Source organism: Plectropomus leopardus, chromosome 2 (assembly GCF_026936395.1).
Source record: "Plectropomus leopardus strain MGB_pleo_1.0 chromosome 2, ASM2693639v1, whole genome shotgun sequence".
NCBI lineage: Eukaryota > Metazoa > Chordata > Actinopteri > Perciformes > Serranidae > Plectropomus > Plectropomus leopardus.
The window spans coordinates 19,076,186-19,096,266 of NC_142177.1; the positions used below are offsets into that span (position 1 = coordinate 19,076,186).

Below are 20,081 nucleotides of genomic sequence, written 5' to 3' on the forward strand. Positions count from 1 at the left end.
TTCTTGCTTTTTGTATTGTAATCACACTGAGCACAATTAAATAAAAACAAAGTCAAATAGTGAATTATACACTTCGAGTAAAACTTAAAAATTATTTGGACCTTCTTCCTTTGCATGCATAACCTCATTTTTTAAAATTATGTAATACAGAGCAATGGCTCACTCAATTGCCTTCTCCGACTATATTCAGAAGCTTTAATTTTTAAATAAGAATCATTCAACTTTGCCAAATGCAATTCTGACTCGCATTTTTTCAGCCTGAAAACTTCCTGTTCAATCTCTTTTTTTTCCTTTATTATTTTCCACATGAACCATTACAGCTCTTATTTAGAATTTCTGTATTTGTTGCTGTTTTTGTTTATATAGTGGGATTTCAGTAGCTACAAAACATGCTTAATTATGTGATTAATTGATTTGAGTACATGGTAAAAATCTAATGTTTTGGATGTTATTTTATATATTTGTGGGCCACAATAGCATTCAACAGAGAAAAATTTGGCTGTATAGATTATATCCAACAACTTCTGGTTGCAGGAATGAGACATTAATTAGAAAAAGAGCTGGTGGAGGTGAGAGAGCACGTGAGGTTCTTTAGAGGCTTTCACAATAATTGATGACTGTATGGTTTTATAAGCACAAGTGATGATGACAAAATATCTCATATCCCATATCAGTAACCCAGCAGTCTGGGCCATATCACTTCTTGGGAGAGGATGGCTTTTTGGCACTTTGTGAGCTGGATGGATCTGATCTTAAGTGGAGCCGTATTATCTTAAACTGCATAAAATCACTGTGACTCTGCGGATATTGACGCAATCTCTATGTTTCTGGTTTTATTATCAGTTTGACAGAATGTCTTACTCCACGTATCAGAATGCCCTACTCCCCGTTTAACTATACTTATACAGGTTTTGGTCTATTCAAGTAGATATTTGTATCTGACAGAATGACCTACTCCCCATTTAAATACATTTATACAAGTTGTGGTCTGTTCTAATAGATATTTGTACCTATCAGAATGACGTACGCCACCTGTCCAAATCTCCCCATCAAGCTACATTTATACAGGTTGTGGTCTATTCTAATACATGTTTGTACCTGACAGAATAATTCACTTCTCATTTAAATACATTTATACAGGTTGTGATCTATTCTAATAGATATTTGTACCATACAGAATGACCTACTCCACCTATCATGATGAACTACTCCCCATTTAACTACATTTATACAGGTTTTGGTCTATTCAAATTTTTGCCCAGTGGAATTTAGTCTCAGATTATGCACTTTTGGATATATGGAGAGTGTACAAACCTACCACAGGAGAGTATACTTCTTATTCAGGTTGACCCCTACTCCACCTATCAGAACAACCTACTCCCCATTTAACTATCTTTATACAGGTTGTGGTCTATTGTAACAGATATTTTTACGTGACAGAATGGCCTACTCCACCTATCAGAATGAAATGTGTTGTAACTCCTTTTGTAGGTGAGATAACTGTTGGACTGTGAGGAACCAGTCGTAATTATCGCCACTCTCAACCGGGAGTGTTGGCCAGAACACTACTTAAGGCCATGATGCATTTTCTGCAGTAATACTAAAGATGTTGACAGTAAATGAGAATCAGAGTCAGGATTGAGGGATGGTTCAATGTAATTGTATTCAGAAGATTTTCTGTCAATAAACAAGAAATTAAAGCAATGAGTACAATACTGTTAAAGGTACTGTTACAGTGTATCATGCATCGTTATCTAAACAGGAATAAAAGCCTGATATATAACTTAAAATAAGAGCAAATTTAAACATCACACCCTAAGTCTGCCGTGTACCTCTACTACGCATGCTCTATGGGCCAGTAGATTTGGGTATTTTACACAATTCTACACCTGGAAAAAGAGCTTTCTATGCTTCCTGCGCCAATGAGCAGCTCTCTTAGGAATGAATGGGGCCCCGCTCCCATGGCTGTATCCAGACTTCCCTATAATACATCCATGGTATTGACGTCGATGGATGTGCTTTGAAACTAATTTTTGTAGTGGCCAAATGGTAGAATTACAACTGCTCAATCCGTCACTATGCTATTGATGCTATTGTGCCCAAAGTCTTTTCCCATTGAATTACATGGCAGAGGAAGCGTCTGTAAATCAGCGGATACATTTTTTTTTGACTCATTTCACTCTCTGGATCTAATTCGTTTGGTCTGATAATATTTAGAAAGTCTAGAAGAGCTGCGAAATGAAGTCATTAAATCCCCATTCAGGTCAGCGGAGCGCAAAACCGGAAGTAGCCAGGGGGAGTCTCTTTGCACTTGCTCTGTAGGCCCAATGATGCAGAAGCAGCAGTATTTTCATACTGCGGAAAGAGAGTTTTTTTGGCTTTATGCTCCACTGAAAAACTTTCATGGGAATACAGGTACCCAACTCAAACACTGTTCTCTTGATACATCTGGACCTAATACATAGGTCCAGTGGCATCACATGACATACGGTACTAATGAGTTGTAAATCCACTTTTAAGGCCACCATGAAAATTGGCTTGAAATCCTGGTGCACTTCCTGGGAGCTGGACCTTTTCCGAGGAATTTCTACTCACCTGACCACCTCCTCACTGCATCAACTAAGGAACACAAAGGTGTGAGCTAAACTGAAATATCATTTCTGACTTGTGCCAATTATGAATGTTAAAGTAAAAGTAGGAGCCTTATGTAGACCTTTGTTAACAAGTCCATTATAAAAGTTTTGGCTCTCTAAATTTCAGCTTCAAGTGCAGCTTAACACAAACAGTAATTGGACAAAATGACAGTAATAGCCGCTTCTTTGAAATGTAGCTTTCCCATTACGAGACTTACTTTTTCACCTGCAACTGCTTCTCCCCTCTGCAGAGCCACACTGTGAAAATGAAACACTGGCTGAAGGGAGGTCTCATCTGATCAGAATAAAACAAGCAGATGGATCTTTAATTAAAGGTGAGAGGTAATGCTATTCCAGGTGAGGAAGTTCTTCCTGTACGTGGTGCAAAGAAGAGGTTAGGGAGATGTTGAACTGGGGGGTGGGGGTGGGGTGTTGGTGGGGTTGTATCTCAGCAGTGTGGCCACACACACCACTACCACCACCACCCTCTGAGTCCCAGTGCTCCCCCTTGCAGATTCCAGTGTTAAGTTAATTGGACAGGGAGAGAGGGCTGAGGAGGGAAGTGTTCAGCCCCATTAGCAATCCCCCTGTGGAAGGCTGAGCCGAGAGGATCACAGACTCACAAATAGGAGGATTAAAATAATCAATAGGCTTCACTCTCTCTCCTTCAGCACAGATGGGTGCTCCACACACAGACACACACATCATTACGCAGATACACACACACACACACACGTTCGTAAGCAAATACAAACACACAGACAGCCTGAGGAATACGAGTTCAAGCACTACTCTCTTCAGTGTTGTCTCTGGACCTTCACAAATTAGCCTGGATCATGTAAGACACACACACAGACACACACACACACACACACACACATGCTCTTTTTCCTTTGTTAATGAAGGTTAATTTGAGCCTCTGACTAACTGAGAACCAGTAAAAAGGTCAGAGACATGAAAACAGTCTGACGGTTAAATTTTGCTCAGTTATTTCTGTACTCTCATGTCTGCTGAAATTCCAGTTTGTATTAGTGTTGTATAAAAGTATTTCACTAGATCCACTCATTATGGGGGTACAGCTTTTTTTCTTCAAAGTTATTATATTGAATATAATGTATGTAAAGCAGTTCCCTTTGAGGTTATCATTTAGGAGTTTTTTTTCTCTTTCTAAACATGTTTTTGTCATATACATACTTGCACATGTTCTAAATAATGAGGGGTACGTGTCCCCTGCATCCCCCTCCTTGACCAACATTTAACTACCCTACTGTTTACATGTTCATGCACCAGTAATGATGATCCATAATGCAGAGGTGCTGTAGTGGAGCGAAAAGTAGGAATTAACCCAGGGCCACAAAAGGAGGGTCTGGGGGTTAGTTTAGTTTTGTTTAAATTTTTTTTTTCTAATTAAGTTTAAATTGGCTGAATACTTTTATTTGTATTATTTTGTATTGACATTTTGCGTTCTGCATCTTGCATTGTGTGTCCTCTTAATGTTTATCCCAACTCCACCCTTGTTCTGTCTCGCTTGTGCTCAGTAAGTCTGTTTGGCTTCCTGTTGTTGAATTACCCGCTAAGTATCCCATTTCTGCTTTGCTTTGCTTGTCAAAGCATGTTGTTACTCTGTTTTTAAAGGTGCCATTTAAATAAAATTATCATTATTATGCATAGGGCACAGAATTTGGCGCTATGCTCCTGTCAATATGACAGAAGCCGTTGTGCATGATGAGTAGGCTACTTTTGTTCTAGACACTTGAAGAACATGTTTTTGCCAACTGTTAAAAAACATGATAATATTAAGGGAGGACTTTAAATTCTTAGAATAAGGTTTGGTTAGTTATGCTTTTAGGTAGGCCTAAATAATTTTAAAAATGTTTTCCACCACTGGTGCATGCCGCTGCTTCTCTGTCTGTAGTTTTTATTTTTTATTTTTATAAGTGTCAAAGGGAACAGCGCTTTAAAAAAAAAAAGGTGAATAAATAAAAAAAAGTAAACATTTAAGTACAGTGTAAATTGTTTCAGTCCTGTTCGAATGTTTCAGTAATAAATTCAATTATTTAAAATACAACAAATAAAATTAGGATACATAAATAATGAACAGATTATCATACAAGGGGGTAAATTCACTCTAAACGTACTTATTTACTCCAGTGGGAAAGTGTTTCAAGATATCATATATGTTTTGTTGTTTTTGGTCCTTTTATAAGTTTTAGGGATTTCAAATACAATTTAAATACACTGGTAAAAAAAAAAAAAAGAAGAAGAAACTTCGGGGCTGATGAAGTACCATGGAGTATGTTAGAGATGATTCCCTGTATGAGTACTCCACCTGCTGCACGCTGCTTGTTGTTACCGCCGCCGGCAGCTGCAGTACCGCAGTCTGGCCGCTGGTCGGCAGGCGACGTCGACTAGTTGTCTGCAGTCAAAGATGGCGGTGCGGAAGAAAGACGGCGGCCCGAATGTAAAATATTTCGAAGCGTCTGACACCGTTTCTCAGTTTGATAATGTCCGCGTCTGGCTGGGAAAGAATTACAAAAAGGTACTGACCGCATGTTTTGTATCCATACACGCTGAGCGTACATTTTTCAGCCTGAAACGTGGGCAGTTACCTATTGGGCAGAGGCAGTGACAAAGAGAGGAGGGAGGGTGCTGCTCAACGTCCAGCTGTTTGATTCACTCGAGCCGGATACAAAAGGATGCTGAGCCCACAGCTACAGCACATGCAGCCGTGAATGGCGGTGTCCCCAGACGTTATCGTCGCTAAACGGATGCAGAATCAGCATGCGACCCCTGCTGCGGGGATGATTTTGTGCAAAACGGGTGACTTAAGCCGGCCGGGCAGCCAGCTAGCTAGCTAGTTAGCTAAACGGCTAACGGTGAATGCAGCGCGGATCCAGATGTTGGCTGTGTGGCGCGCGGACTGAAGCCATGGCCCGTCTAGGATAACACTGAGCGGCGTGCTGCCGTCCAGACTCATTATTTCACCAAATAAATGCATTATTTCTGTTAAAACATGCCATTAAAGATGATTAAACACACGAGTTAACAACCCCATATCAGATATCACAAAGCATAAGGGTTAAATTTCTCTGAATAATGACACAAATAAGGACGTTCCCTCCATTTTTCGGCGTATCTGACCAAACGTCGGATTTAGGGACTGTTCTTTATTTATCAGAGTCTGGGTTGTTTATTTATTAATATTATTATTATTTTTTGTCCTTACTGAAACCATATATATATGTGTGTGTATATATATATTTATATATATATATATATATTTTGTTGAGACTCCCTGAGTAACTTTAAGAACGCATGACCCTCCCTTTACCATGAATGCATTCTTTAAAAATCACCCTTTGATGATTTAAAGTGAAAAGTTGAAGATTAAACTCTGAAGTTAAAAAAAATCCCTTGTTTTTTCACTTTTGTTAAGCATGCTGGTTAGTTCATGCATGTTTTGGCAGCATTGTAAATTAGACAGAATAAATTGATTTTGAATCAGATATCCCTATTTTAAGCTGAGATTTTTTTAATTTATATTTTTTTTGTTTATTTGACGGAAGCATTTGTCCCACATATTGTTTTTAAGTTGAATATTCATGTTCATTTGTGTTATAAAGTGCCTCAGGGATTACTTTTTTTTTTTAGTCGCCCAATGCAAAAGTTAGCTCTGTGGCGCAGAGTCCTTATTGAAGGCATCTTACCAAAAACCAATGGGCTTCAGGATGGGGGAACTGGGGGTGCCAAAATGCTAACTAATTTCCAGGTTTTAGGACTCATTCCTGGGGCAATCTGTTATAAATGGTGTGATATTAGCTATTTTTCAATGTTTTCTAAAAAAAAAACAAGTTAAAGATGTATGCACACCCCCTAACCTAAAATAAAAAAAACATAAGTATCTCCCCAGTGCTTGAGAAATATTTGACCCACCTCCCCCACTTTGAAACCACCCCCTCTCATAGATAACTAACAGTCCCTTATTTCAGCACCAGGTTTATTTTTATGTATCTCTGACTGGCTCTTTGTGCTGTCCTCTCAGTACATCCAGGCCGAACCCCCCACCAACAAGTCTCTGTCCAGCCTGGTGGTCCAGCTGCTGCAGTTCCAGGAGGAGGTGTTTGGTCGACATGTCAGCAACCCTCCGCTCACCAAGCTGCCGGTATGTCACCTTTATCTCTGTCATGCACACGCATACAGATGATTTTACCCCACTGATGTATTTTAAAACTGTTTTGTTTTGTGCCTGCAGATGAAATGTTTTCTGGACTTCAAGTCAGGAGGGGCTCTGTGCCACATCCTGGCTGCTGCCTACAAGTTCAAGAGTGACCAGGGATGGTAGGACTTTCTTTCTAGCTGGTTTAAATGTAGGCCAAACAGACAAACTGAAAATAAATGCTATCTTAGTTCTCCCAGTTGTATTTTGGCTAGGATGCCGCTTCATGTGTAACTCCAGTCTAATTTCCTGGTAGGCGCAGGTTTGACTTCCAGAATCCATCGAGGATGGACCGAAATGTGGAGATGTTCATGACGATCGAGAAGTCCTTAGTGCAGGTGAGTTCGTGTCAGAGCTTGTCCTTTATTGTAGTTGTAAATGTTTTCAGCTTCAGTATGACGAGGTTTAAAAGCAGTGTTTATTTTTGTTTTTAACGGCTTGACTGTGAGCTCCGGCAGGAGTCAGTTGGAAGATTTCTGTTGATTGTTTGCTGCCGCAGGCACCAGAGCTAAATGATTGCAAAGAAAATACTCTATCAGAGAGGTTGCATGTCTCCTATGGTTATTACATCATATTTGTGAAGTGTCTGAGAATCAGGCTGCCTGAGCTTTAGATAGAAATAATGAAGGGCACACAGTCATGTGACTCGAACAGTAATCCTACTTAATTAGTCCTGCAGTTACACTACAAGATCATCGAGCTCTCCTCATCTGAAGAGCTCAACAGCACAGACACATTTCTTGTTTTAACTGAGATTATACGATATGATATTTATGTAGATTTATATTTTTGTACCTGCCTATTTGAATTTATGAGTTTCATTCATTCACACTGCTTTTCTTCATTTCAGAACAACTGCCTGAGCCGACCTGTCATCTACCTGAGCTCTGACATAGAGCCAAAGCTGCTTGGGAAACTGAAAGACATCATCAAAAGACATCAGGTGTGTTTTTTGTTTTGTTTTGATAAATGTCTCACTATTACAGAAAGGAAGCTCACCTGCATGTGTGAGGCCCTTAGTCAGATTAAAAAGTATTTCCATGTTGTAAGCTTAACCCGCACTTTCTGCGACTGTCTCGGTTGCAGGGCTCAGTAACTGAGGACAAGGCCTCCAGCTCCCATGTTGTCGTCCCTATTCCCACCAGCCTGGAGGAAGGTGAGGCTTCACATGTTCTGTTCAAACACAGTTTTTGTGTTTATTTATTGTGAATTCTGCTGCACTTACTGGCTTTGTGCTGGTGTCCTTATCTCTTTTTGTTCCAGAGGAGTGGGTGCGTCCTGTGATGAAGAGAGATAAGCAAGTGCTGCTCCACTGGGGATATTTTCCTGACAGGTTGGTGCTGAGTTTGCAGAGATATAAACAATAACACAAAACTGAAAACTGATTCCTCATGTAACTGTGGAGGTCCAATACAGTTGTAATGATATTAACATGAGTTTCTATTTCATTTATTTTTCATTTCAGTTATTTTATTTATATGGACAACACACATTAATAAACATTTTTGTAAATGTGCCAGTGTTAGCCAGCTGGCTTATTTTCAACTGTAGTTCTTTGGCAGGATCTTTTGAAACCTATGAAATCATAAGATTTATAAAGCATTTTTCAAAACAGGGTTACAAGGTGGCAGAATAAAACAGACAAGTCAGAAAAACATTATTTTAAACAAAACAAACAGCAACAAAAAACAATTTGGTGCATAAAAGAACAAGGAACTAAAAGACAGTTCAGAGGAAAATAAAGTCAGTGTAGAGTGGATCTGCTAATCTTGTTTTTTTTGGCCTGAATTCTACAAGCTTAAGTTAAACATGTCTACCTGAGACTTTTTAACAAAACCAACCTTGTAATATTTCCTCTGCCTTGACCTTTAACCTTTGACCTTTGACCTTGCTTTTCTCACTGTGTAGTTATGATACCTGGATCCCAGCCAGTGAGATCGAGGCAGCTGTGGAGGATCCTCCTAGCCCAGAAAAGCCCAGGAAGGTATTTCATTTCTAGAAACTTCTTCGTCGTTATTTGTGGTTTTTTTTTTCTATTTTTCTGTCATTCATTTTCAGTTTTACCGACTTGTGTCCTTTATTCTCTCTAAATCTTAACATTTGTAACAAATCATTCTTTCATGTCTGCTTACCTGCCTTTCGTTTATGTAAATATATGTCACCTTTTTCACACTGTTCAGCTACACCAGATACATATGTTTATGTGATGTAGTTATATATTATAACCCTGCCCTTTATGAGTGACATATTCAAATCAAATGTACTGTTCTTTTATGGGTGCATGATGCATCATTACATTAGATCGAACATTAAAGATGCCTCTGCATCATTTTATGTGCACCATTTTTGCTAAATGTCTTTATGTTGGCTAGAATATAAAATGTAGCTCTTGAGTCTGTAATGATGGGAGTTAATTTTATATGTCTCAGCCTTCTCTTCATTGCACAAACCTGCCGGGGGGGACTGTGTACACAGAGATGATAGCTCTGTAGTTTGGCAACAGCACTCGTGTCATATTTTTCTCTCTGTGCAAAACATCCAAAAATGAAGTGCTGTCGCAAATTGGCACTTGGAGCAAAAGAGCTTACTGTGGCACTTGGCTGAACCATAAATTCAAAGCAGTGTTAGAAGCTCTGGTTGTGTATTCAGAGCACCACTTGCTCAGGGCGTTCAGCGCTCACTAGGACATGATAGTAAAAGCAGTGAAGCATTCAAATGTTTTGAGCTGCGTTCACACAAAAATCAGCACACTGGGTTCATTTTCTGTTGAGAACTCTGTCTCTGTTTACACACAGTCAAAATGTGTCCCCAGACCACAGCTTCAGAATGACATAATTAAGATGAACCGCATTTGTCCTTTTTTAGTAACTGTTCCTGTAGTGTGCTTACATGTTATTATTTAAGTCTTTGTAAAATTGTTTTTACATGAACATAAATCATTCAAGAATCAATTGAAATTATTTATTTTCTATTTTAATCCAGTGATCATTGCTTAACAGTATTTTTTCTGCCACAAAACCAACATAGCACCCAGAAAACACCCCAGTGATAATTAAGCAACATCATTTCTGCTGTGGGTCCATTTAAATAATTTGTAATTCAGTTTCCAGACAAGGCATCTGAATCCATGTGTGGAAGGTTAAATGATGTCATGATGAAATAGACGGTTTCTAGAGGATGTTGCTGAAAGTGTGCAACACTGCTGGGTTAAACTGTGTAATACGTTTGTGACATTTCACTCAGGCAGCTGACATGTTCACTAAAACTATTTCAGTGTCGCTTACATTTAATGCTCTCTGTTCATAGGTCCATGCCAAGTGGATTTTAGACCTGGACCAGTATAATGAGTGGATGAATGAGGAAGACTATGAAGTGGGCGAGGGCTGCCCTAAGAGGAAGAGGATCTCAGCCAAGACCCTTACAGATGAGGTGACCACACCTGACGAGCGGAGGGACAAGAAACCAGGCAGTGCCAAGAAGAGGAAGAGGTCGCCGTCGCCCTCCCCCACCCCTCCACCTCAGGAGAGCAAGAAGAAGAATACCAAAAAAGCGTCAGTGACCACACCTCTTTATGCAATTGTGTCACACTCATCAGCTATTAAAGAACGATGTTTTGTAGAACCAGTTCTATCAGAGACATTATGCATTATCGTTAAATAATGTCCTTTTTGTGTATGCGGACAGGCCGACAACCCCGTACACCAAGTCTAAACGGGGCCAAAGGGAGGAGGAACAAGAGGATCTCAGTAAAGACTTGGATGAAGCGTCACCTGTTCCAGCATCTGAAGAGGGAAATCCACCGAAGACAAGTACTCAGATGTTCAAAATATACAAATAAATAATCAAATATGACCATTAACGTTAGGCTCAGTTGTCACCTTTAAGACTTTAAAGTCGTTGATGTCTATTATTGTCTGAAATTGTGCTTTCCATTTCAGATAACACCAAGAAAGACACTGATTCAACTCCAGTCAAAGGAGGAACAGATATGGGTGAGCAGGACGTTTTCATGTGTTCCTCCAACATGTCCACTGTCACCTACATTTGCAAGAAAACAGCCCCTTTATTTTATTTATTTAATCTTGTATTTAAACAGGTAGTCTTGTTGAGATCCGAGTCTCTTTTTCAAGAAACACCTGTATACAAAATAACATATCGTTTAATCATATTGACAGACACACATAACACATAAATACAATTAAAAAAAAAGCAACTGCAAGTGTGAATTCAAGTAAATAAGTACAAACATTTAAAGTGTTCAAGTGGAATTAGAGAATGTAACTTAAAATGCAACCAGAGCGCAGCAGTAACAAGGCAGTGTTTGCAGTAAAGCCTCATAAATACACAACATGCAATATTACACCCGTCTGTTTGTTAAGAAAGACCATCCCAGCTTTTCATATAAGACTCGACGGTGAGTGAGAAATGTATCACCCCTGATACACTGAATCAAGAGGCTTTAAAGTGGAGGGAGAAGCATGCATGTATACAATATTACCATAATGGATAGATATGGTACATAAGACATAATTGTAGATTGCACAATGGCCTTTTGACTCGAGGAAGAGAAACATGATCTGTGCGGTGCTGATGCATGTTAACAGTGGGAAATCAAGAGTCTGACTTGTTTATAAAATCAGGTTTTGGTCGTCACTTCATCATGGATTGCTTTTTTTTCCATTTAAAGGCACATTGTTTTCCACACAACTGTTGTCTTTTCAAACATGGAAGAAAAGTAGACTTTCTAAACTGTAAATACATTCTATGTTAATTTCAGGTGTTAATCTGTTGACACTTATTTTTATATTCAGTGTATTCTTTAAACCAAAAGTAATTTTCTGACCGTAAGGCTTCTGCGCTCTACCGATTTGTATTCACTTAGCATTCTTTTGTGCTTTTAACAGATGAGCAGGAAGATGAGTCCATGGAAACAACAGGCAAGGTAAAGCAGATAATAAAAGAGCAAGAAAACATGGGGACAGTGAGGACCGCACACATAAACATCATCATGAGAGTGTGTGTGTGTGTGTGTTCACACAGGAGGAGGAGGAGGGCTCTCCGAGTGTGAAGGGTGAACCGGTCAAAGGCTCGGACCTTCATGAAGACAACGTGACCGAGCAGACTCACCACATTATTATACCGAGCTACGCTGCCTGGTTTGACTACAACAGGTAAGAAGAAAAAATGTTTTTGAAAATTGTTTTTAAGTAATCAGATTTCAGAGATGTCATTACAGTGATGTATTTTTAAAATTCAGTCACGGGAAAAGTACGAAAAAACGGAGACCCACTTGGTGAAATCTAGAGCTGCAACAGTTTATTCATTTGTTGTCAGCTACTAAATTAAATGCCAGCTAATTTTATAATCGATTTGTGTAATTTTTTAAGAAAACAAAATCAAAATGATCTGATTCCAGCTTCCTCTATGTGAGTATTTTCTATTTTTTAACTGTAAACCAAAACATTTTTCAAAATATCCTGACATTTTACAGACCAAACAACTAATTAATAGGGAAAATAATTAACATATTTAATCAACAGTAAACATAATCTTTAATTGGAGCCTTTGTGAAATCAATGGGGGTAAATTTTGAAATTAAAATTAAAACTAGTGTAGTCTCAGCAGTAGAGAGCATTTTACATAAGACATGATTCATAAAGTGAAAAGTGGGACACTCAGATGTATCGCAGCTGTAAATCCTCAAAATGTCCAAATTATTTTCTCCCAGTGTTCATGCCATTGAGCGCAGAGCCTTGCCAGAGTTTTTCAATGGAAAGAACAAATCCAAAACCCCGGAGATGTAAGTATTTGAACTGCACATAAAACAACATTAGATGTTTTATTAATCTGACACACAATGAAAAAGAAATCACACACAGAACAATAACAAGATGAAATATCTCAGTTTCCTATGTGCCTCCTTCTTTCAGTTACCTGGCGTACAGGAACTTCATGATTGACACCTACCGACTAAACCCTCAGGAGTACCTGACCTCCACCGCCTGCCGCAGGAACCTGGCAGGAGATGTGTGTGCAATCATGAGGTAAGTGGAGGATGAATGTAAGCCTGTCAGATAACGACGTTATAGACTTATTGATGTGAGCAAAATTTATCGAGGACATGCCCATGTATTGTATGATATTATCCTTGTGTTTACATGCATTTTTTGACGTAAGAATGTCACCAACATTTTAGCCAACATGATGCCAGAATAAACTTAAGGGTTTTTCAGGCCATTATAAGACTGTGGTGCAGTGCCAAAGCTAAATGAACAGAAAAAACCCAATGCAAATGAAAAACAAAAAAAAATGCTAAGCTCCTCCACAAACACAGAAACATAGACTTTTATTTACGTTTTATTTCTTTATCTTAAAATGGCGATATTATTGTTAATTGCAAATATTTCTGGGAAAATTCATCATCCAACAAAGAACTTATCATGACAGTCCTAACTGAATGTAAAAATTGCTACTCAATCCTGAGTTTTACTGTCTGTATTGACACAGTCACCTGTTTTAGTCAAACCGCTACTCTGTGCTTCTTCTTCTTCTGCTGCAGAGTCCACGCCTTTCTGGAGCAGTGGGGTCTCATCAACTACCAGGTGGACTCCGAGAGTCGACCCACACCCATGGGTCCCCCACCCACCTCTCACTTCCATGTCCTTGCAGACACTCCATCCAGTCTGGTGCCCCTTCAGCCGAAGACGTCCCAGGTCCACATATGCTCAGACACACAGGCAAATAGACACATACACGTGTATTCTGGGTTATTTTACACGTGTCTCTCTGTCGTTGTTTACCTGCAGACCCCTGCTACCCAGCAGATGATGTCCTTCCCTGATAAAGTAAAGGAGAAACCAGCAGACCTGCAGAACTTTGGGCTGCGGACTGACATGTACAGCAAGAAGACTGGCTCTGCAAAGGTACAAGCCTCAGAAGATGCATGACTAAGTTGTTCTTTTGCTTTGGTTACATTGAGCTACCGTGTTAACAAAGTGTTGGTGATATTTGTGTACAGAGCAAGAGTACAGCGAGCTCTATGAGGGAGTGGACAGAACAAGAAACACTACTACTACTTGAGGTACAAATTATTCTTAAAATCTATTGTGTGATGATGCAGATAATTCCTTTCATAAATGTGAAAATGAGATAGCAGAAATGTTGAGCTAAATGTATTCCTCTTGTCCTCCAGGGGTTGGAAATGTACAAGGATGACTGGAACAAGGTTTCAGAACATGTGGGCAGCCGTACGCAGGACGAGTGCATCCTGCACTTCCTGCGGCTGCCCATTGAAGACCCTTATTTGGAGGACCACTCCTCGTCCCTGGGACCACTGGCCTACCAGCCAGTCCCTTTCAGTCAGGCAGGAAACCCCGTCATGAGCACAGTGGCCTTCCTTGCCTCTGTCGTCGACCCGCGTGTGGCCTCAGCTGCAGCCAAATCTGCTCTGGGTGAGAAAAAGCTTATATTGATTCCAATTTTTGTTTTGAAATTTTAATTTATTCTTCCTGGTCATTATTGATTACTCATTATTCATCCTCAAATTTATAGGTTACATTACACCAATAACTTCGATCTTTCTCTCTCCCTCTTAGAGGAGTTTTCTCGTATGAAGGAGGAGGTTCCTGCAGCACTTGTTGAGGCTCATGTGCGGCGGGTGGAGGAGGCAGCAAGGGTCAGTGGCCGACAGGACCCGCTGTACGGCCTGGAGGGTAGCGGCATTGCAGGCACTGGCCTGGAGGAGGGAGACAGACCTGGTAGAATGGACACACACACATACAGTATGCAAAATTGCAAGAACAAAATACCTTTGCACTTTAAACAGAAAAAGAAAAAGTGACTTGTCTTTTTTCTAGATGAAAGCAGTGATGAAAGTAAGAGTGACAGCCAATCAGGCGAAGAGAAGAGGGAGGCCAAGGTATGACGCCTGTTTGTGATAACAGTATATCTCTAATTTGTGAGTGATTTGCTGCAAAGCTCATTGTGCCCCGTTTGCTTTCCTGCACAGGACAGCAAAGATGGAGCGACGGAGGAAGAGGAGAAGCAGGCAGAAAATGGGAAGAAGGAAGAAGAAAGAGGACGAGAACAAGAAGGAGAGAGGGAGGCGGACAAAACAGAGTCAGAGATGGGTATGAAAATATATCTTGGTGAGATAGAGGGAATACGGCGTTATTGTCAAAGGTTAAAAAACATACTTGTTTCTTCTCTCCTAGGCGATGGGGAGAAGGAGAAGGATGGGAAAGAGGGCACAGAGGAAGGACAGAGAGAAGCAGAGAGTGAATTAGAGAGGAAGGCGAAGGTGGAGCGTGACGTGGGAGAGGGGAACCTGGCCACTGCTGCTGCGTCTGCTCTCGCAGCTGCTGCTGTCAAAGCCAAGGTAAAGTTCATTTTCACCAGGCTTCAATTTACATACATCTTCACCTTTTTTTCCCTTGTTTTTGACTCCACATTTTCTCAAATCTAAATATCTTCTGTACTTTCTTGGAAGCACCTGGCTGCAGTGGAAGAGAGGAAGATCAAATCTCTGGTGGCTCTGCTGGTGGAGACCCAAATGAAGAAGCTTGAGATAAAACTGCGACACTTTGAAGAACTGGAAACCATCATGGACAGAGAGAGGGAGGCTGTGAGTGAGGAATTCTGGGATATGTTGTCTCTCAAGACAGTAGTCAACTGAAATACAGTACATTGATTTTAAAATCTCGCTGCTTGTCTGTAAATCACTCTGTGGCTCAACGCCAAATTATATCTCTGACATGCTTGTGACATATGAGCCTTCCAGGGCCCTCAGGACATCTGGGGCCGACCTACTGAGCGTCCCAAGAGTCAGAGCTAAACATGGTGAAGCAACGTTTGTTGATCAGGCAGCACAGACCTGGAACAACCTCCCAGATTATGTTAGACAAGCCCCGAAACTGACCACTTTTTAGTCAAAGCTAAAAACGTTCCCTTTTTTACACTGCGTACTCAACTGCAAACATTTTTAAAACTTGATTTTATCTCGTCTGCACTTTTGCTATTTTAATAGTGATTTTTATTTTAGAATTTTTAAATCATTTAGTAATGAATTTGACCTTGAAATGTGCTATACGAATAAAGCTGCCTGCTTTGCCTTACAAAACCTTCAACTTTTATTTCTTTGTGTGTGTAGTTGGAGTACCAGCGTCAGCAGCTGCTGGCTGACCGTCAGTCCTTCCACATGGAGCAGCTGAAATACGCAGAGATGAGGGCCCGCCAGCAGCACTTCCAGCAGATTCAGCACCAGCAGCACAGCCAGGCAGGGGGCCCTCATGCCAACCAGGCTGCCTCAGCCCCGCCGCCCCAGGGCGCGACCGCAAGTCAGCAAGCTCCCACCACACCAGCTCCACAACCGGCTCCCAGCCCCGCGCCTCCAGCCTCGGCTTCTGCTCCGGCCCCTGAGTCCCAACCACCTCAGGGAGCTCACCCCTCACCTCCCTGCCCGCCAGGCGCGACCCCAGCTGCCCACTCCAGCTCCAGCTCCAGCACCACTCCTGTACTCCACGGTGAGCTTAAACTTAAAGCACAATGAGCTTGTTTAGTAGGCTTTAATCTCAATCTTTTTAAAATTTCCTTTTATTATATGGTTTGTTTTACTTAATGATTATTTATTTACTGGCTGTTAACCTATCAGACTGTCAGACTGAGGCTACATATTTTAGACAACTAAAAAGGCAAATAGTGTGCTTCTTACTGCACGGGTGTTGTTATCAGGCATCCAAACTTAATGGCAAATTTTCTTGACAGCAAACAGCGAAACTCACTACTTTAGCAAATACCACAGTGAGATTTGAATCTGTCATATGTGCATGCCAAGGTTTTGTTGATAGTTGTGAAATGCACAAAGAACTGCAACTTAATGTATAATTACTTATTAAGGAAAATATAGATCAAAAAATGCAAGTTGAATATCCCAGCTAACATTAATGGAAAGCAGGAATTAGTTTCAGCCTGTTTAACAACAAGTATTTTAATTATTAAGTAATCTGATAATTATTCCTGTGAGTAGTCAATTATTTGTTTATTCTATAGAAATATTATAAAAAATTAAAAATCCTAAGGTGGCATCTTTAAACAGCTTGTTTTATTTGACCTAAATTTCACAAACGAATATCTTCTATCAGTAAACAATGATATACAACAAGGAAAAATGGGAAATTCTTAAATTTGAGAAGCCGGAAGCAGCAACTGTTTGCTTCTTAAATGACTTAATCAATGAAGGAATTAATTTCTGACAACTGACAAATCAATTGTCAGCGCTATTTCAAACAGAGTTTTTTTTAGCTCTCAGATCTGAATAGCCATTATCATATATTTGAATAAATATATTTTGTGTGAGTCCCAATTAGCCCCATTAAGATCGTGTACTAACATTTTGACACGAGTATCAGCTTTCAATTCAGTGGGCCACGTCGCCCAAAGAAAATACTGGAGCACACCATTCACTTGAAGGCGCAAACGACTAACGTTTTGATGTGAACTGCATCTTCATCAGAGTCATAACTAGTATTAGCTTTATTTGAATTATTTTCCCTGTTAACTATAATTTTACATGAGCACTCAAATGAGGTAAAAAAAAAAAATCAATCCGTTACTTTTTTTTGCTCTTCCCTTGTATCGCAACTCACAGAGCCCTCCGCCCCTCTTCCCGGTGAAACGCTCCACCCCTCAGCACCAGTCCCTCCTCCACAGTGAGAAATAAATACATTGCCTGAGAATCTGAATGACTCTGACCACTTTGAATCCTGCCTGTATCATCTGAAATGAAGAAGTCATAAAACCGAAGGAAGAGAACACATTTTACATGTTCAGCTCTTTGTTTTTGTTTGTTGTTGATTTTTCAAAAAGGACAATTGACGCGAGAAAGAAAAAATGATTACGTCTAAATCAAACCAGCTCTGCTCTGACTGTTGAAAAAAAAGTCCCTTTTAAATTGAATCTGCCTATGAAGAAAACGTGCTTTCAAACAGAAGCTGTTCATCCTGCGTGTGGTCGATCAGACAGCAGCATCTCACTTCATAATTTTTAGCTAAAATCCATGCTGCCACTCGACAAGAAGAAGAGAAAAGACTCATCTTGTGTTTTCGGTGTTTCAGGAGATTGTTGCATATATTTGCTGCAACAGTTTATCACAGCTTTTGAAGTCTCTTACTTCACACTCTCTCCACAACCCCCCCCTTGTACTGTAGGTACTAATTAAAATATATGTAAGACAAAAATGCACTTTTAACATGTTTCCCAAGGTCTCATTGAAAGACTTGAAGCATCCATGAAATTGAACATTAGCACTTATATATCGTCCTTTTGTTGTCTTAAAAGCTTTTTCATGCTGAAGGTTTTGAAAACTTGATTGGGAATGTTTTCCTCTCTATTTTATTTGTAAAACATGGACAAACGGTCACTCTACAGGGTCTGGCCTGAAGGTCACGTGTCAAAAGCAGACGTCTCTCTCTGCAGAAATGTCTGTAATGAATGAAAACCAATCAGAAGCCACTTTGAAATTAAGTTGTTTTGGATGCAGTTTGGGACAAAGTACTGTAAACTGGATTTCCTGTTACAAACACACCTTTGTGTTGCCCTGTAATTATCTTAGAGTACTGACAGCGTGAGATCCCAGGAAGACCTCTCTTTAAATATATCTTAATAATGTCCCTCATTACAACAGCACTTAGAGAAAAAACATGTCGCAGAGTTTTTCAAATGTGGATGAACTCAAAACATCCAGGTTGTAGTTTTTGTGAGGAATGTAGTTTTGACTGAAAGTCTGGGAATAATAATTCTATCAGCAACCGCTTAAGTGTTTTATTCATAATTTGTGTTAATTGCTAAACCAAAATGCTTTTGTAGTCATGTTTATCTCATTTATTCAGTGAGTTTTATTACGGTTGCTTTGGGAAATGAAGAGGGTTTTTTTAGCAGCTTGTTTTTTCGCTGGTGCATTTCAAGTTACATGTGGAAGAAATGTGAATGCTGTCAAAAAAAAAAACAAGGGAGCTCGCACCTTAAACAGCTGACAATGGAGAATTGTGTCCTTAATATCTGCAACAATATCCTCACTTTTTATCCTATCAATTTTTATATTTTTTACTCTGTTTTTTCCATCTTTTTCTTTAATATGTCGACATAGTACCTGTATATTATTACCTTTGTAGCCTATATTTACCCTCTCCACTGTTGTGTGTGAATCAGGCAGGTCTGTCCGATCTGTCTCGAGATGTGACTGTGCGCATGTGTGTATGTGAAGGCATGCCATTAAGATCTATAAACCACATTACCGTTCAGTTTTATTTCCAGTGCCATTTGTCGTGTGTCACAAAGTCTGAAGAATTTTTAAAAAACGTTCAGCACATGACACATCACATCAGTGTCATGAAATATAGTCCAGTCAGATGGTGAAACTTTACAGTTAATGTCCGTTAACAAGCCAGTATTGCAAAGCTCACCACAGTGGGGAGCATAAATGGACATCTTTTATCTGTGTTATTAATACATTTTGTGGATTTTGTGGTATGAAATAAGTGTATGTTAAGATTCTGTATGTTTTTCACTATGCTGAAGGTAGCAGCAATTGCATTGATTATTATACAGTAGAAATCAATTTTTCCTCCGTAAACCATCATATTCGTGCTGACAAATACTCTGGCAGTTTGTATTTAAAGAAAGAGGGCAAAAGAAGAGAGGATCAGGTTTTAATTACAAAATGTTGGGAAAAATAAAGATGTGAAGAGGAAGTCATTGAATGGATTGGTTTGTTTAATTGTCTGCAACTGAACTTAAGCAGGTATATGTACAAAATACTTAACTAGTTTTCTGGTTTGTCACAATTGTAACAAAATCTCTCCACCAACCTCAAACTGTAGGCAGAGCAAAAATCAACCGTTGTTATAACTAGTGGCTCTTTTAGTCCAGTTGTGAACAGTTGTAAGTTCACAACTGGACTAGTAAGTAAATGTCCAAATATGCCATAAACGTCATAGTGAAGTATGTTGTCAAAAATGACCCAAAAACAACCCAACAACCACATAGTATAGTCTGTCGATAAAAATGACCCAAACTGCCACAAAAACATTAAAGTATAGTATGTCGTCAAAAATAAGCTAAATTGCCATTTTGACATATTGAAAAAATGGCTGACAACAACATAGTATGGCTTCTAAAAACACGTTAAGGAATACAGGAATTCGAAAAAGAGGCCAAACACGTCATAATTTAGCGTG

General features: G+C 39.7%; 1 protein-coding gene across 4 annotated transcripts; it reads left to right on the plus strand.

Annotated features, from left to right (window-relative positions):
* The first annotated feature begins 219 nt into the window (after positions 1-219).
* smarcc2 (SWI/SNF related BAF chromatin remodeling complex subunit C2) lies at positions 220-19,599 on the plus strand. Of its 4 annotated transcripts, XM_088087288.1 has the most exons (27): positions 220-2,634; positions 2,885-2,968; positions 6,676-6,795; positions 6,886-6,971; positions 7,106-7,187; positions 7,700-7,792; positions 7,936-8,005; positions 8,113-8,182; positions 8,758-8,833; positions 10,156-10,400; positions 10,534-10,658; positions 10,788-10,841; positions 11,754-11,791; positions 11,890-12,020; positions 12,578-12,649; positions 12,780-12,893; positions 13,409-13,562; positions 13,656-13,772; positions 13,868-13,930; positions 14,042-14,300; positions 14,445-14,606; positions 14,706-14,767; positions 14,858-14,978; positions 15,063-15,226; positions 15,338-15,472; positions 15,998-16,370; positions 17,495-19,599. In XM_088087288.1, exons 4-27 carry the CDS (start codon positions 6,886-6,888, stop codon positions 17,557-17,559), a joined length of 2,931 nt encoding a protein of 976 aa, XP_087943414.1. In that variant the 5' UTR covers positions 220-2,634; positions 2,885-2,968; positions 6,676-6,795; the 3' UTR covers positions 17,560-19,599. The 4 variants fall into 4 exon arrangements, with proteins under 4 accessions (XP_087943414.1, XP_042359681.2, XP_042359687.2 ...); XM_042503747.2 differs by lacking the exons at positions 220-2,634; positions 2,885-2,968 and adding an exon at positions 5,040-5,172; XM_042503753.2 differs by lacking the exons at positions 220-2,634; positions 2,885-2,968 and adding an exon at positions 5,040-5,172 and having other exon boundaries at positions 7,112-7,187.
* The last annotated feature ends 482 nt before the right edge of the window (positions 19,600-20,081 follow it).

Coding starts and splice junctions, on each gene's coding strand:
- smarcc2 (XM_042503739.2), top strand. CDS start 5,062: ATGGCGGTGCGGAAGAAAGACGGCGGCCCGAATGTAAAATATTTCGAA. Junction 7,793..7,935: donor ACATCATCAAAAGACATCAG/GTGTGTTTTTTG, acceptor TCTCGGTTGCAG/GGCTCAGTAACTGAGGACAA. Junction 14,301..14,444: donor TGCAGCCAAATCTGCTCTGG/GTGAGAAAAAGC, acceptor TCTCCCTCTTAG/AGGAGTTTTCTCGTATGAAG.